This window comes from Thunnus maccoyii, chromosome 6, assembly GCF_910596095.1.
Source record: "Thunnus maccoyii chromosome 6, fThuMac1.1, whole genome shotgun sequence".
Lineage (NCBI taxonomy): Eukaryota > Metazoa > Chordata > Actinopteri > Scombriformes > Scombridae > Thunnus > Thunnus maccoyii.
This window is the reverse complement of record NC_056538.1, coordinates 4,118,055-4,136,982: the sequence shown is the minus strand read 5'-3', so window position 1 is coordinate 4,136,982 and position 18,928 is coordinate 4,118,055. Positions and strand designations below refer to the sequence as shown.

Below are 18,928 nucleotides of genomic sequence, written 5' to 3'. Positions count from 1 at the left end.
AGTGGTATCAGTCTTCTCATCTAACTCTCAGCAAGACAGTGAATGATATTTTCCAAAATGTTTCCTTATTCCTTTAGAGAATAGTGTTCGTTTTTACCCTTGAGGTGCAGGCTTAAGCAGCCTACAATCAAAAGCAACAGACATAGAATTTCCTTCCTAATATGTTTCTAAACTGACTTGTTTAAAAATGACCTTAAAATTACAAATTACCTTAAAATTACAAATGTGTTTTGAGACAGTTGCTGTTTTTTGGGTTATGTTTGTTGATATAGATCTGATATATCTGTGGTCTGCGTTTCTTCTTTGGTAGCCTGTTTAATGCTTGCTACTAAGCTGAAGTTGCTGTATTGTAAAGTGAAGAGCTGTAGTGTCTCAAAGATTTTCCTGGTTGACAATAAAGAGGCACTGAATTCTTCCAATTTTTAAGTTCTTAATTACTGCAAAAGTATTTCTTATTTGCATAAAATGTGTCAAAAAGCATATTATTATTGACACAATAAGTAAAAATACTTTAACATCTGTTATCAGGAGCACTGAACTTCCACTTTAGGTAAAGAAAAGAGAAAGACTGCACAGAAAAGCAGATCCATGCTGTGGTTTGGCAACAAACTGAGAGCAGTCAATTCCATTAAACATGATCACCTTTTATGAACTGAACCTGGATGTCAAAGACATAGAGTAGTTCAGGAGGGTGGCACACAGAATGTAGCAGCGCTGTGTGAGCAGAGACCCAAACAGAAAGCTGCTGAGGACAGTTTGATGGTCAGCTGACCTGCTGCTGTTTGAACGGTCACAGAGAGGAAATTCCACATACAGACATAAAATTCATCCAATATCCTCTCTGTCTATCCAGTCTGTCTATCTTTCTGGCATGCTTCTCTCTTAATACACATGCTGTCAGAAGTACCACAAAGTGGAGCCTTTATGGTGCTCTGAAGAACCGTTTTCAAATGTAAATCTATGAGATGTTATATAGATGTACTAAAGCTCTAATGGGTATAAGGCTGCAACTAACATTTATATTCATTATCAATTCATCTGCAAATTATTTTCTCAGTTGATCAGCTAATTGTTTTGTCTATAAAAGTTCCAAAAACAGAGAAAAATGTCTGTTATAATTTCTTAGAGCCCAAGATGACGTCTTCAAATGTCTTGTTTTGTCTAATCAACGGTCCAAAATGTATGACACATAAAAGATTCAACATGTTCCTTAAAAAAATGACTAAACTCAAATTGATTATCACAATAGTTGCTGATGAATTCATAGGTCAGTGATTGTGAGTTTATATTCTTCAGGACAGAAAGCTCACTTTCAGTTTTTCATTTGTAACATCTGTGAAGTGCACATATACAACAAAGTAATCTCACCTGCACCATGTCATGATTTCTCTCTCTATATATTCAACATATGACAAGCTTATCTGAGACATTACACTGCATGTAATCAGCAGTCATTAAAGAACCCTTCACTTCCTTCTGTCTTTGTTGAGTCGTTTTCTGTTTACTTGACTTCTTTCACTCTCACTTTTAGAATACCTGCCCCTCTTCCTCACGCTCTCTTTGACACGCCGCCCGGGAAAAGTGTCACCTCTCAGTGGACGACCTGAACAGCTGGCAGTAACAGGTGAGAGTGTGAATGACATAAAGTAACATGTTGTGTCTGTCACGGCGGACGAGTCTCCTGCAGCGTCTGATCTGTGACGGGAACATGAGATCATAACTCGCTCTAAACTCACAGTCCATCAGTAGTTACGTCTTTCCAGTGGTGACAGTTACAACATCAGCATCACGTTTATTACTGTTAACGTAGCGGCCGTCATCATCATCATCATCATCACATGATGCTACATTAACAGTAATAAATGACTTACAGTCACTCTCACACCTCCCTGCTGTGACCCCCTGCAGTGTCCCTAAAGCCAACTTAAAGCTGCTAAACTGCTTTGTAAAGCTTCAAAACTAACTGCACTGACTCACAGAATAACAGGTCAGAATAATGCCTTCAGAGTATGTCCTTGTTTTCTACCTGTAGACAGTTTTATGAATATGTATATTATTAATGCTCATCTCCTAACTTTCTGCCACTTTTAATGTCTGTACTGTGTAAGTTGTTTTGTAAGATGCAATGGTTGGTAAAGGAACAGCAGGAAAAACACTGGAGGAAAGAGTATGATGGGGTGTAAAGTAATGATAAAACACAGATATATGGACATATATGTGCTCAATATAATACAAAAAACAGAATATGAGGACAAGAAGGGAACCATGACGTAACATCTTAAAGACATGATGTGAAATGTGTCTAATATTCACTAACAGGTTGTGATGTGTTTACCGTGGCTTCACCTGGTTTATACTGTGAATCTTTAAAGTTGGTGAGAGCCGGTAGCCACAGCTACTCCTGTTCCTGTCCTTGAGCTGTAATTATCACCTCAGTGTCACCACACAGACTGAGCAGCAGGTTTTTCCCTTTGAACTGCAGGCAGAGCCGATAATGAAGAGCCAACAGAGGCCCGACACAGCTTTGTTCAGCCACATTCTGCAGGATTTCTTGAGAGACAACTTGTGGATTACAACACGGTTAAACAGGATACGGAGATGGTTAGACTGGCAACTTTCATTTATTTCATTATGATTTCTTTGCCATCTATGATGTTAGGCTGTGGTGTTTTTTTCCTGCTTTACTTATCACAAAATCAGAGTGTTGGAGTTTTCTGGTGGATTTTTCTGTCTACGACATTCTTTCCTTCGTCTGTTCAGTTGTGATGATTTCTACTGATGAATTTCTTCTTAACTTTCATCTAACAAATTGCAAAAGTAAAACACATCACTTCCTGAGAGACAGCGGAAGAGCTACAAGCCATTAAGTGATTAGGAGAGCAACTGGAAAAGATAACATAATGGATGTTTAGCCCATGAAGTTCTGTAAATCAGACACCTCTGCATGAGCCCTCCTGCCTTAACCACAATAAAACAGATTAAAACCACAAAAAAACATGATGTGACACATGAGCCGGCGCGTTCTCCTACCTTAAATCGCACCTTCTTCATCATCATCCTTGAATCCAGGCGAGCAGACAGTTAACGGGACGTTATAAAACTTTTCCAACTCCGCTCTCCATTCAGGAAAACCAACTTCACCAAAACTCCTGTCAAACAGCGCAGCAGCTGATCCTCTGATCAGTCAAAACATCCAGTCTGATTCACCTTCTCTCCCGTCTCAAGCTCTGCAGTCTGAAGTGTCCGCCTGCAGACTGTGTGTGTGCGTAACACACCAAAGACAACAGTGTCTGCTCCGGTTGCGGCCCTGCTCTCCCCTCTCCCTCTCCCTCCTGCGAGACCCTTCACAAAGCTTATCAGCCTGCTCATTCATTCGTAAAACAGACACACCCTCTTTTTATGACTGGAGGGCTGCTATTAACACCCCCCTCCTCCAACAACACCCCACAGTCCAAATATGGGTGCTGGTAAGCTCTGTTGAACTCACCCCCTCTGACCCTTTAAAGCCCCGTCCCCCCCCCCCATAGCCCCTCACACTCCTCATCTCACAGCATTTACCCATCTGTCAGGCCGCGGCGTTTCAGCTGAACATCTGACTCGCCTCAGCGTCTCGGCCGTTCAGCTTCTTCTCTCATACAGACCATCTGTATGTACACAATGTTAACCCCTGCCTCCATACGCACAAGTTTCCAAATAAAAAACAGCCTCAGCAAGTCACAAAAAACCTCATCTGATGGTGTTTCCGCTCGTGGAAAATGTCTTTATATTCCTGTAAAATAAACAACAAAGTAAGTAAAATGATGACAGTCTATAAGTGTAATGAACACTAGTCTGATTCTTTCTCTAGGACAGTGTTTTTGATCTGTGAGGTGACAGTAATATGACTCAAAATGTGAACTAATGCGACTAAAGAAACAAGAGAGGGACTGTTCTGACACTGAAATAAGTGTTTGTTTGACCTTTGACTCCACGCTGCTGTGAACACAAACACATACAAAAAAGTTCATCTATGGTATTCAGACAAAAAAACAAAAAACACTTTTAGGTTAAACTGCCCACAACTCTTTGACATAACAACCGGTGACAATTAAGAGGTAGCAAGTTTTAAGAGGGTCACAGACCACAAAGGTTGGGAGCTACCGTTCAAAAGGACTTTATAGGTACAATAAAAGCACAGCGATGAGTCACGCATGTAGAAGTGGACCTGTGGCTCACTGCTCTGTGTTTAGTCTGGCTTCTGTGGCCCTCACAGTTAATGCTCATGAATGAGGTCTTGCGTGACCGGACAGGATGAGTCATTCTGAGAGCTTTAATGTGACTGTGGTTAGTCACACATGATGAGACAAAACAAACCGAAACCTCTCCCATTCAGCTGAGTCAAATCAAAAAATACATATTTTTTATAGTTTAAAAAGTTTGACATTTTAGAGGGCTTTTATGTTGAAATTTCACATCAGACTGTCCTGATACTGTCTGAGTGACACTGGTCTGCTGTCATCCTGAAGTGAAACTGCTCTGTGGAAACAGGAAGTTTGTGGTGTTCTGCTATTTTGAAGTCAGACTGGTCTTTGGAAATTAATTCTTTATAATTCTTTATTCCTCATAAGTTTGATTAATTATTCACACGATTGAAATGATGAAGCCTTGATTTCAAAGCCTCAGTTTTTCTCTGAAATCAGTTTGCAGGTAGTAGTTATTATTTTAATATTGTTCATTTTATTTATTAATTCATATTTATTCATTTGTTTTATTTGGTTATTTATGTATGATTTATTTATTCATTCATCACTGACATACTAACTGACTGTGAAATTATTACTAGTATTAACCCTCACATACATGTGTTTGATGGTGGGACGACCCTGGATTGCCAGGATTTGAACCCAGGACCTCCTTGTGAACCTGAGCCACCGTGCAAGTTACGTGCATAATGCTGCCTCACCTTTTCACTCCGTTATTCCTCACGTAGTGGAGATTTCCATCGAATTAGGACGAAACTGGATGATTCCTCTTGAGATCAGCAACCATCTCAGTCTCAGCTGTCCCACGTGACTCCAGATTCGGGAGTCTTAAACGTCAACAGGGCCCCACTTCACCACTTATTTTATTAAACCACGATCTTACAGTCTGTACTTCTCCGTTTAATAGTTTAATAAGAGAATTACTGTTCTCGTGTGCCTTGACAGCATAACTGTGTAATCGCAGCCTTGCTTGCCAGAACCTTTTGGACTGAGTCAGAACGGGCAAGATTTGCTCTGAACATGTGAACATCATTCTGGTTTTGATGCCATTCCAGTGGTTTCCCCCCAGTCCCTCTCCATCATTCAAGTATTTCCTTTTCAGCGACACTATTTTCTTTGTAATTTTTTTCCCCTGATCATCAATCACTGACATGCACGCCTGTATATCGATGAATAGGTCTGAAGGGATTTGACTTGAACTTGGCTCTCAAGTCGTTAATTTGTATCGGAGATGCTCGATTTCATCATCCAAGTTGCAAATCTTTGGTTTGGCGTCGCTTAGCTCTGCTTCAATGTCTTTATGTGAATCTTCCTTTCTTACTGTTCTCTAGACACTGACGCCGCCTGGAGAAATGCATTGGTGTATTTTTGGTTAAAAACTCATACTGCGCTTCTTTCTTTTCCATCTTTAAATGTTCAATCTCTCGATTTTTCTGTCTTATCATTTCTGTTGTATTGCGGTTGGTCTCCTGTGCTGCAATCAATGTCTCAGCTTGCTTTTTAAATTTCCATTTCAGTTCAACGGAGCTGAAGTTATGTTTACACTGATCTTTCTCTCTCACTTATTTGCACTTGAAGCCTTTTTCGTGTTCTTTTAATGTTTTTTGGAATTTCTGATTTCACATTTTACTCTCTTCCTCCGACCGACGGATCAATTTCTTCATTTTTTCCAGCTCAGACTGATGTTTGTCTGTCTGCTCTTGCAACATCCTGTTCCTTTGGTCTTGATATAGTGCCAGTCTCTTGTGGAAGTCTGCTTGCATGCTGGATTCACTGTTTTCATGCTTCTGTGTCAGTTCTTTTATAGTTGTCTCCTGGTGAAGTGAACGCTATGCCCTGAAGTAATCCTGATTCAGAACAGGATTAGATGTGATTTATATTTTAAGAGGCAAATTTACCGTTTAAACGGGCCTGGATGGCGCTAATTAATACAAGCTAATTAAGTGCATAAGCAACACAAAAACCCCAAGTCAGACTTACATTTTCAATAATACATTTTATTCCATTAAAGATTCTTTTTTTTCTAATTGTACACTGGAATGTTAAGATTCCCCTTCAGTAATTTAGTTAAAAACGCTCAATCTAGTCATTTTCAACCCCACATCCACACAACCATTACTAAATAGAAATTTGGGGAGTACAAATGAAAAAAAAAAAAAAAAAAAAACATGAAAGACAAATGTTATATTCTGAATAATGTACTGATGTACTATGAGAATGTAAGTAAAGGATGACTGGGTGGATGAACAGGGCTGTCGGCAGCAGAGTTTACTCCAGTAGTCGCTCTGCTTACCTTCCTGCTTCCAGGATGTGGAGGGAGTGGATCAAATATCAGGCTGGTAGTCTGATCCCTGCTCTGTGTGTGTGTGTGTGTGTATGTGTGTGTGTGTGTGTGTGTGTGTGTGTGTGTTTCCGCTATCATGCCAACACCACCCACTCCCATCTGAGATCTAAAACCCCTCGTGGGATGTTACATTAGAGGCTAGAATGTTGTTTCTGGGCCGCGTTCAAAGTACATTTTACCGTGATATCTTTTGGGGGGGGGGGGGGGGGGGGGGGGGGGGGGGGGGGCTTATCATGGGACGTAAACGGACCAGACTGACACGTGACGTCTCTCTTTTCGACAAAGTGAGGAGTGGTTGCAATGGTGTTTCAAAAAAGATCGACAGATGCAATAGTCAAATGTATTTACTAGTAGATTACTTTGCTCTGCAGCTGAGAATCCCTTACAAAGTCCTGCTCTTCACTGTCAAATTTCCAATATCCAGATTAGTGGTAAACAATGAGAAATTATACAGCAAAACAGTAAAAAATATCAGTTAAAAATAAAAAGGACACAGTGCGACAATATTGCTGATGATAACCGCAGACAGTAAAGACAATATATTGAGCACAGAGCCATATTTTGCTTTTCAGCGGACCGAAGTGATATCTCTCTACAAAAACTCAAAAAATGTCCTCACAAGAAAGAAAGAAAAAGAAAAGAAAAAAAAAAACAATCATCTGAAGTGAGATATCAACAGAGCAAATCACAATAGTTTAACGATTAGAGTGACAGGCTTATATTGATTGAGACAACTACAACTCTGCAGTTATAATGGATAAGAAAATCTGAAAAGAAAAAGCAAGAACCCCATTTCGAGAAAAGCGGCTTTATCGAACCATTGTGTGAAGAAGACAGGTTGTGGAGGATGCATGATTCTCTGGGATGCTAAAACTACCAGCGCTCATTCTAGTGGAGACTGAACCAGTGGCCTCAGGTCCCTGTTCTCCCTCTCTACTTCCTCCCAGGGTTTTACTGATAGATTGACGATGAGGCGGGCCGCGGCCTCTCCTGCACCCCCACAGTCATCCTCTATTTAGTCTGAAGTCCTCTTTACAGTTCTGCTGGGCGAACACGACAGCATCAGTGTAGTTTTGAAACTTCTTTTTTTTTTTGTGTGTGTTTGTTGGTTTTCCTGTTCAATTAACTCTATATATAGATGATCCTCTCTCATACAAACATATAAATACACCACCGCTGCTCTGCTCCACCACAGGAAGAGGCTTTGCCAGAGGGCTGACGTAGTCCTGTCGATGTACACAGTCTCTGAAATAGTATACAGGGTGGGCAGGCAAGAAATCTTCAATTTCTCTGTAGCATAGATTTGGACTTTTTTTTGTTGGTGATTTTTTTTGATTTTGTTGTTTTTCTTTGAATATTTTTTACAGGATTTCGTATTTGTCGACAACAAAGGAGGTTTCTGAAGAGAATCTAACAGAGCCGTCTCCGTCTACGTGAGTCACTTTGGTAACCTGGAGGAAAGAAGAAGAGGAGAGGCAATTAGCAGCATGTACGTAAACATTACTGAGCAGAATCAGGAGTGACTTCTATTAAATTGCACTAATTCTACTACAGACAGCATCTATCCAGAACATTTATTTCATAACGCAAGAAGAAAATGTCCCTGTCTGCCTTCAACTTTTTCATTTTTTAAGACAGAAATTAAGGTCAGACAAGAGCTTTTCTAACATTCATAATACTTGCAGGTAATATGAATCTTACAGACATGTTGTAGCTGCCTAGTTTACTTTGTCCTGATGACCTTGGGGACACCAGATATTGAGGAACAACATCTCTGCTTCTGATCCAGCTGAAACTTTTGTTGCATTTCCTGTACTGTCAGCTATCTAATAAAAAGGCATAAAACGCCCTCCAAAAATATAAAAAACTGAATTCACTTATTATATTTTGTTTCCCTTCATTTACCAACAATACAACTCAGTCACTACCAGTGTTGAGTCGATTCAGACAGCCAAACAAGTAAATATTGAGCATTACCTAGAATGTAACAATTTGTCGGGTTGTCTGATATTCAAATGCCAAAATTGAATCAAACTCAAACTATTCTGAGAGTTTATCTTAAATACATCATATTCATATACACTGTCTGAAAGGCTCTCTGTCGTTTTATTACAGACTACATGCACTAAAAGGAGACTAGACATACACATAATGAGTGAGAACACGTCTCAGGTTCACAAATGTGGATCTTTGCTGCTAAACCGATGTGATCTAAACTATGTGGCTAAACAGCTGCTTTATTACCTTCTACTGAAGCGATAGTAATGTTCTAGCAGAAAACAATATCCACACCCACAATAAAAGGCATGACAGGTGTTACTTCTGTACATGAACCTACCTGGATGTCGCAGTAGTTGCGTTTGGACACAAAGGACACATTGATAGGGAAGAAATCATTGGGCTGGCCGGCGATGCTGAACTCCAGGCTGCCGGTCTTGTTGTTGGCATCGATGACAGGTAGGCACCACTCCAGGATGTTTCGCCTGCTGTCGTGTTTGTACTCTCCGTCCAGGTCACCAATCACAGGAGCTCCGACACCAGACCTGAAACAGGAGAACAGAAACATGTCAATCAACTGCAGGAGACAGGTTTCACTATTTATCACCTTTAATTATCCAGGGAACTGTGATTTGTGAGCATGTGTCCCTAATATCAGCCACACTATCCGTTTAAGGAATCTAAATACCTTCAAAACTGAGAGATTTACATTTTTGTTGCAAAAGATGACCAGATCTCAGATCACAGGACAGAGTATATAAACTACAATTACAAGGTGTCACTATCAATGCATAAACAGCCAAAGACACAAACTCTACTTACGGTACAGGGATGCTGATGACCACGTCGTTGAGCTCAAGGCTCTCCTCCTGCAGCTCGTATTCAATGTTGACATCACAGCCAGTTCCACTCTCTGAGGGCCAGCAGTTTACTGCAGGACAGACAGAGACAGAGAATACAGAGAACTGAGACTCTTCTTTTGTGCTGCAATACTACGTCCATGACTGCAGCATGAAAGCCACAGCACTGGACTGTGTTTAAGACAAGGGCAAACAATGGACATGGTTCTGTAGTTAAAGGGGACCTATTATGCTTTTCCTTATTTTCTGTCATTCATATATATAATGTTACAATGTTGGATGTTCATATTAAATGTAGCCAAAATGTCAAATAATGAGGTGAACATATGTAGAAGTAATCCCTGTAAACAAAAAGCAGCAGCTTCAGACTGCTTGGAACGCTCGGTTTCCAACGTTTTTGGCACGAGCTGACGTCATCTCGTGACAGATTTCTTTATCTGGTCATCTGATCCATGCACAGCGCACCCACAAGTGTGTGTTGATTAGCTGCTCTCATTTGTTAGTGCTGAAGTTCACTGCTATGCCCTGATAACATTATGGCGTTTCTGTGGCTGTTTCTGCTTGTACTATTCCTCCCTGCATTATTTTTAACTGATCCGCTGAACAAAGAGCTCCAAGTATCTCCAGATCTTGTTGTGTCGACCTGTTTTTAGGGCTGCTAATTTGGTGATGAGCATTTCATTTCCTATAAATTCTTCACAATAAAAGTCTCCCGTTATTTAGTCATTTAAAAGCTTTTAATGTGAAGCAGTAAAGCAGGAAATGTTGGGTTTTCATCAGCAGTAACTTAACACAACTCTAATATGGCTGTGAACGATACAGCTAACAGTAAAATGAGGCACATATCTGAAAGTCCAACAGGAACGCAGGAAACTAAACTTCACACCACAGAGATTTATTTAGAAGCTACAAAAGTAAAGAGAGGATAAAGATGTCACACAACAAGCAGGTAATGATCGTTACCAAACAGATATGTCCTGCTGTAATCTTTGTTGCTGCGGATGTTCGTGCTGTCCACTCACATATTTCGGATTGGAATTCAGCTCCAACATGCACGGATGTATTTGAGAAGTTTATATTTTGAGTAAAGAACGAAAACAAGAAGCAAAATTTGACTTCTATTGTTTGTTTACATAGCCTCTGGAGCTGGAGGAAGCTTCCTGAAGCTGGCCAATCAGAACAGAGAGAACTTTTAGGGAGGGGGCAGAGGGGAGGGGAATCTAAAACGGCCTGTTTCAGACAGAGCCTGAACTTAAAGGCTGCATTAAGGGCCCATATAAGATAAATAAGGATTTTTTTGAATTGTAAATCATGTAAAGCTACTTTAGTGGAGTCCCAGAATACAAATATAGAGCTGGAAATGAGCATATTAGGTCCCCTTTAAGTTTATATGGTTAGTATATTATGATAGTGGACACACTAACTTTTTCGTATTTTTGTGTAAAAGTGTCAAATAGTGACAATAAATAACTCGATACCACAGGGCTCTCTTTCTTATCTAATGAAATAAACACAGATCAGCAGTATCACTTCAAGTCCCCAGATGAGTCATATAATGTGTGTATATATATCAGGACTTACTGGTTAGAGGTATGAGGGACTCGTCTGTAGTCTGTAGCCTCCACTTCAGCACACCTACATCATTGTTGAGAGGGAAGGACTTCTCTGGGTTCTTCAGGCCAATCACTGAGTCAGCTGTGAACAACTTCTTGTCCACATTGGGATGTGTCTGAGGAGAGAAGGTAGACAGATACAGGACTGTCAGTAAACTGTCATTATTAACTTGTGAAACTCAGGGGAGTCCATAATGCATGCACACATTACAGCCAGGTCCTTTTAAATAATGCAAACGGAAGGGCGACCAGGGTTGGAAATTAACAGGGGCTTGGGGCACAATGGAATTGGGATGACGGGCTTTGAAATGCCCTCGTAAAATAAAGAGTTAAACAAAGACTTAATATGTTTTGCTAAGCATGTCCGGATTCTGCTCTGTATTCAAAGTGTGACTCAGAAATGTCTGGGACAGCTAGGGTTCTGTATCTGCACAGTTTTTAAGTAGCTGCTGTTTTAGTATGCTTTCTGTTGCTATGGTTGAAAACAACATGCCACTTTGAACTCATGGCATTCTCCTTCTCTACCTTGTCTATTATTTTTCATTTACCATTTACTTTTAGGGGTGGGATATATTGATAAGCTACAAATTTTAAAATAGCTTAAGAATTCATAACAATAAAAAAATTAGTGTTGTTTGTCCTGCTGAGTCAAATGTCCTCTAACAAAAAACATTATTTACATGACTAGCAGCTACACTGTTGTATATCAAACTAAACACATGATTAGAAAGTGTAATAGACTTACTTGCAGCTGCAATCCTTTGTTGTCATTATTGTTGATAATGAGGCGGATGCGTCCGTTCTTGTCATCTGTGACTCGGAGCGTCACCATGCCCAGCACCTCCATGTTCTGTAGGCCGCCATCACGACCACAAGTCAGTGAGATCTTCTCCTCCACACGCAGATGTACACTGGAAAGGAAAGACATCCAAACAGCCATCACAAAATAATCAGCCAATCACATTAAAATTGGGTAATACTTGAGGAACGTCTATGTGTAGTAGATGTCGGGGTTAGACCGCTATGAGATGGCAAATAAACATTTTTTTTTGTCAATAGCTTTTATTCAATAGCTTTTGACTAACATCCTCCTCGACCATTACATAACACAAATAGATCTTTAAGTGGAAGAGCCTCTGAAACAGTATAAGGGCTATTACTGTTCATTGAAAGCAAAAGTTAAGTATTTCTTTAATGAAAGTGAGCAGCTTAATGCAGAATGAGGGAGGCTTCACTTGTTGTCTAGGGCTGAGTGATATACTGAATTTATTCAGTTTATTCTAAGTTATAATTTTGCATGATGTGTAAAATGTCTAAATTGTGAAAATGAATTATTACAACATGCACAAAAATCAGCGTACATGGTAGCTGCTACATTAGCCATCTTGAGTCACGACAGTCCTGTAAACTGTGATGTGATCAGATTCATTAAATGTTCACCTGCAACAGTTTACAGGACTGTGGTGACCTCAGGCGGCTAGCTGTCTCTGACTATCTCATAGTGAATTTAAAAGGTGTCATCTCTGGTTATGAGAGGTGAAGCCACGGGAGTCGACTCAACCGTTTCCAGATGCTACTTTGCTCAGTTTGTCTCTACCTGCCTGGTAGCTAACGCTAGCTGGCAACAGTCTGCAGATGTCAGGCTGATGTTTTGTCAAGAAATAAAAACAGCAGCAGATCAATTAGTGAACTGATCTTTCTGCTTGATCTGTACTGAAACTGATTATTAAACTGGAGGCTTTACTTGGTTGAAGTAACTGGTGGTAACAGTCTATAGCTGTGTGGGAAAACCTGTATTTTATGCATAATGATGGCAGCCTTGCAGGAGGTGCAGCTTTTATTATTCTTACTCAACAGTCTTGCATGTTATGCCCTAAAAAATATGATGTTTCAATTCTGCATTTTGCTTTAAAGAAAGATTATAATTGTGAATGGACCCTAAGCTTTAAAAACAAACAAACAAAAAAGCATGGTTGTATTTTTTGGCCATATTGCCTAACCCAAAGTCAGAGCTTTCCTCTGACCTTCAATCCAATCCCAAACATAACAATCCCAGAGGATAAATAAACTTATAATAAAACAATATTTAATCATATAAACCCTGATATGTCTGTACCTCTCCACATTAACTGGTGGTGGCAGAACTTTAGACACATCGGAGCCTCTCTTTCCTGTGCTAGGCATGATGGTTTCACCCTCAGACTTGAGCTTGTCAACAAAGTTGTCCACCTCTTTCCCTTTAGCACCCAGTTTCAGAGCCTTACTGGGTCCACTTGGTCTGCAAAGGAAAAAAAACAAACAACACAATGTGTCATCAGTGGTCCTCAGCCAGTGTATAAAACATCAACTACTGAACCCTGCCATTCAAAACTACAATGACTGGCCAATACAAATAACAACAACAAGCCATGTTCATTCAAGTATTTCTTGGAACTGTACCTGACTGGAGCGGGTGTGATCTTGGGCTTCTCAGGCTCGACAATAGTGTCTGTGATGATGGACCCTGAGGAGACGCTGGTCATGCCAGCGCTGCCAAAGCCTCCGAAAGCTGGCACCTTCTTTCCGGAGCGCTCAGCGTCCCTTCTAGCCTGCTGCAGCTCCTTGGCCTTCCTCCTCATCTCTGCCTTAGCCTCCCTCTCCTGGGTCTAGAGACAGACAACAAAAACATCATTTAAAGCATTTTGTAATTACACTCAGAGAGAACTACATCATATTCACTTATCTTTTAATTGCTGCAAACTAAAACAGTCATAGCAAGTCATTTTTACACAATTACAGTTAGTAGAATGAAAATTAGTTGTAAAATCTATTTCTACATGTATATGTATAAATATGTAAACAAGTCTTCCAAATATTTTGTCCCCCTCATGTATGGAGTGGACAAAATATTAGGAACACCATTCAATATAATGCACTCCAGTTCACCACCACCCACTACAACCTCAATAATAAACATAAAGTAGAATTATCACCTTTCTGACAATGTCAACAAAAACTGAAAATGTAGAAGCTTCATAAATGTAGAATTTATGGCAGAGCTGTTGTTTTGGATTGCATTAGATTATACAGGTGTTCCTAATAAAGTGGCCAGTGAGTTTATATGGATGGAGAGATAGAGAGAGAGATAGAGAGAGAGACTGTTTATCCAAGTAATAACAGTAGTACACTTTATTGTTGATAGAAAATATGTTCAAAGATCATTCTGCTAATCACCCTCCTGTGTGGAGTAAGTACACCTTAGTAATCCTGAGTGCTACGGTTCACACTATTATCAATTTTGGTTAATTTTGCTTTCAATAGACTGACACCCATTAACCGATGACTAACCAGTTAATTTAAGAAAAGTTGTGATGTAGCTTTCATTTGTGAGAACTGTCCAGCAGTCGGTGCTAGCAGTGAGAGCTAGCTTGTCTGCCCTGGTTAACTTGACTTTATAGCTCATCCTTCTTCTCTTCAAAGTGTTTTCAATGAGTTTAGTCATAGTAGCTCTTGATGGCATAACATACTCAGGCTTGAGGTACCAAACACAATGATTGGCAGCGAATCGGTCTCAATCATTCAGCACACCAACTGTGTGATGGCCTAATAAAAGAGAAACACCTACGTTGTTATTACAGATAGACCGTAGGATTAGCATGCTAGGCTAAAAGTCTGTCAGCTGTGTGACTTTATATCTGCTCCACAACGTCTTTCTGAGCACACAAAAGCCATAAACACACCTGCCACCTGCCCGGCAGTGTGCTGTTAAACAGGAGACACCACTGCTACATCTTACTTTTATACAGTCTATGGGCTACACACAGCAAGGCACGGCTATGCTAACGATGCTAGCCATGCTAGCTAGCTGCTATGCAGGCTGGTAAAATGGATCCATCATATCTCTTTGTATCTGCGCGCTGGTGCTCCTGTCAGTGTCAGAGCCTCCATGTGAGATGCTAAGGTTGGTAAATGTGTGTTTTTAAACCTTATTTCATTTTGGTTTGCTTGAAATTTTGTTATGTGAAACCAAACCAAACCAACGGGAAAACGCACAACTCATCCACTGATTCGGAGCAAAGCAAACAGGTGTGAAAATGCCCTTACATTGCTCCGACTGCAAATCATTCTCTCTGCGAGTTGGGGTGTGAACACTCTGCAATCATTACCACACGGCTGTCGTTGAATTATTCACTCGTTTCAGCTTGACTCCTGTCCATCATGCAGTGCGTTCAGTGCAGCGGCCCAGGAACACGTGAGAACTCGTGAGGCAGACAGCCATGGTAGTGCCGCTTTTTTTCACAATAAAATATTGATTTTCACAATAGAATGTCTGTTTTTTTACAATTCGATTATATAATTGAATTTAGAATATTCATCGACAGCTCTAATATGAAGTAGTTAAACTAGCTCCACCTTGACCAGCTACATTATCACAATGATACATCTCATTCAAAAAACTTCTACTTAATATCTTCATAAAACTGAGAACATTTTATATTGAATATTTAATATATCCATTCTGCTTCTTTGTAGTTTTGCATTATTTCCCCATGAGGATCAATGACATTTTACTCTCTCTAATAAACAAGAGATACACAGCTGTGTGAACTCACCTCTCTGACAGCACGGAAAACCTTCTCCTCGTGAGAGTCCATCTCTGTGAAGGTGCGGATCTGAGCGAGGTTGACGTTCTCTCTGTATCCTAGTGCCACGATCTCATCGAAGGCAAAGATCAGGTCGAAACAGTGCTCAGATATTTCACTCTCCTCCAGCACACGACAGTATTCTGGGATCTGGACGGGCAGGGTGGAGACACAAAATTCAGATTCAGATTTGTGATCTTTTAGAAGAAAAAAAAAAAGTGACAGAAAAATCACTTCATCATTGACAGTCAAAGATAAAAGCATCTGACCCTGGATAAAAATACTACTGAACACTGCTTACTACTGTGGGATCATTTAGGCATTTGTTTGTTTTGCTGAGCTTTGTCAACAGTGTTTGTTTTCCGTTTATTTTGAACGCACCTTTCACCCATTTCTGACAAAGATCAACTTCAAACATGTCAAAGAAATGGCAGCTGCTGAACAGTATTAACATCAAAGTTTGAAGCCGTGTGGATTCACACTCACTTCCTATTAGAATTTTAGATTGTAGATGTAACCAGACTCATTTCAGTGCTAATATTTCTTACAAAAAGTTAGTAGTTAGTTGACGTAATCGACTTCATACATATCATGCGTGATTTAGGTTTTCAAACTGTCTGTCTAAAAGAAAAAAGGGAAATAAATAAATGAAAGTCATCTAAAAAGTCAAAGCGGTGTCAGATTACATGTAGAGGAATGATGGCAGTGCAGCGTGCTTTCTGTTACATAGAAGAAATAAATTCAGTCTGCCAACTTAAATGAGCTAAATACTTTACAAGATGTAGCCACGCTGCTGTATCTGATGCTACATACAGATGTAACAATGAGTTCACTTTACTCAGAAATTGATGCAAATGTGATAAAAAGCTTCCAATTCAACATAGTGTCACTTTTGGTTGTCAAATATAACAGTCAGACCAAATGTTGAGTACGGCTTTCCCCTGAACTTGACTATAGTTTGTTTTCATTTGTTTTTTTCCTCCATGTTGACAGTTGACATTGGGGATTATTTTGTTAAGGCAGGTATCTGCTCTTGTACACTATGGGACAACATGCGTGTCCTGCTCAATTAATATCAGAGAAGAAGAATGAAATTGCTCATAAGTGGACGTGCCTATTTCAGCAGCAGCAGCATCCATCTATCCATTTTATGCTTCACATGTAAATGCTGCTCATCCACGATCCAACTTTACACAATCATTACATTAATACATGAATTATCATTACATCTGATCTATAATAGATTAGTATGGATGGATATATGGTTCAAAACGAGGGTGCCACCACATGACATCACATTCATCACCATCATTTACACAAGCAGAAACAAAAAAGAGGCTCTATGATTCCTCACCACACGAGAGAAGAGTCTGAGTGTCTCCAGGTCCTCCAGGATGTTGCTGTTCTTGGTGGTAATGAGGACCATGTAGAGTTTCTCCAGCGGCTGATACACATAGCGAACACTGTCCGTTTCCACAAAGGTGTGCTGCTTTCCCGTGTTCATCAGTTTAGGGAATGCAGCCAGGAGACCCTCGATACGTGTCCGGGTCATTTCCACAAACTGCCGCGATACAATGGCCTTGCCGGCCTTGGTGCACACCGCCGCTGCCAACAGCACCTGCAGGCAAAGCGAGTTCATTATTGTGCCTACAGACCTTTAGTATTAACACAACAATCATTCATAATCTATCCTAGTGTGGAAAAAGTTGCTAAAAGACAAGTATTTTTGTGGGGCTGAATGAACTTTACAATGTACAATTAAGTTGATAGTTCCCCTTTATACTTTAATGTCAGGTTCCACTAACGTTTGAGTATTTCTAGGGACAGCTTGCCAAGGTAAACATCATCCAATTTAATATTGTCTTAAAACAATATCTTGTGGCACAGAACTTGAAGCCTTGACCAAATTCTGACAGTCTTCCTGTGCAGTTAGCAAACACACAACCAGCTCAGCTCGCATTTTTAACTTGTATTATCAGTTCACACTGCACCAAGTCACCTACCTTGCTGACTTTTAATGAAGGGGACTGGAGGAGTATGTGGCAAAATGGCTATGAAAGCTGACTAATGTGACTGAAAGAAATGCTGCAGTTAAGATATGTATGCCGAATTTGACAATGGTGAAAAGCAATTCAGAGGACGTGTTTAAATCTTGTTGATGATCTGTGTGTGTGTGTGTGTGTGGCAATAAGCGAAACCAAGTTTAAATCACCAACATTTTAAATGGTGCTTGGATTGACGAACCCACCGAAGATTTACGGTTAAAAATAACATGCATATAAGTGTCTATTATATAAAGACGTTGTTCATTAGATTCTGGTAGATGAAAACAGGAATAACATTAATTCCACGTTGACAATGGCTGAAGTTAGAATGAAAGACTGCAATGGATCTGAACTTGATTCAGACACGACAGACGTTGACAGATTTGACTGAAAGTTGTCACAGCTGGCTATTAACAATAATGTAAACGACATGTACGTTATGGTTTATTTGTGAAGCGGTTTTGTCTGTCTGCGGACAGTCTGACAGCAGGTAACGTTAGCTGGGATCCGGCTAGTGACAGGAGCTAAAGCTAACGCTAGCATGAAAAGCTAGTTAACGGCAGCACCGTCTGCCTCCCTGTGCAACTTGTTCACCTGAAATTTCACTCCATATAATGTAACCTCGATTCATTTTTTAGAATCATTTTAGCAACTAAATATAACGTTAGCGTTGTCAGCCCTTACGGAAATAACTGTTTGCTTTTCCGCAGCCAGGTTAGCCAATGTTATGATAATTGCTAGGCCCGATAAAAAGCAGGAAAAGATCTTGATTTTCGATCGTCACTCACCATTTTTGGTCTCTCTCTATGGAACAACGATCTTCAGTCTCTCGTGTTTGTTGCTTTGGTGAATTCTAGTCACTCTGAAATAGCAAGATAGGAGCGTACAGGTGACTTCAGGTTGTGTGGTTGTTAGCTGGTTAGCGTTAATATGGCAGCGGTACAGAGCCACGTCTCCACCGGAAGAGCAGCGCCGGATCAGCCCACCGTGGAAACCAGTGACGTGGGCCCGAAATGTTGGCTTTGTTGCATAAGTGAATCCATGCTCGCACTGCTTCCACATTTCTTATAATCCATCCATACTTCCATTGGAGCTTCTGTCGTTTCAATCCATTTTCCTCTTATTCACACTTCTCAGACGAGAGCTCCGAATGTCTGTCTTTCATTTGACTTTCATGCGCTGAATAAGCGATGTCTGTCATTAGT

At 40.2% G+C, this 18,928-nt stretch overlaps 1 protein-coding gene across 1 annotated transcript; it reads right to left on the bottom strand.

Moving 5' to 3' along the window:
• Positions 1-6,800: 6,800 nt before the first annotated feature.
• Positions 6,801-18,848, bottom strand: LOC121899325 (coatomer subunit delta). Its single transcript, XM_042415058.1, has 10 exons — positions 18,512-18,848; positions 17,033-17,296; positions 15,649-15,828; positions 13,496-13,701; positions 13,173-13,334; positions 11,802-11,967; positions 11,025-11,172; positions 9,406-9,514; positions 8,924-9,128; positions 6,801-8,036 (listed from the first exon to the last, which is right to left on the bottom strand). Exons 1-10 carry the CDS (start codon positions 18,512-18,514, stop codon positions 7,947-7,949), a joined length of 1,533 nt encoding a protein of 510 aa, XP_042270992.1. The 5' UTR covers positions 18,515-18,848; the 3' UTR covers positions 6,801-7,946.
• Between the last annotated feature and the right edge of the window lie 80 nt (positions 18,849-18,928).

What these genes read in the sequence shown, in the direction of transcription:
- LOC121899325 (XM_042415058.1), bottom strand. An exon ending in TTTTCCGTGCTGTCAGAGAG is followed by an intron (nt 13,702 to 15,648) that starts GTGAGTTCACAC and finishes GTCTGTCTCTAG; the next exon opens with ACCCAGGAGAGGGAGGCTAA. An exon ending in GTCCCTCATACCTCTAACCA is followed by an intron (nt 9,515 to 11,024) that starts GTAAGTCCTGAT and finishes TCTGTCCTGCAG; the next exon opens with TAAACTGCTGGCCCTCAGAG.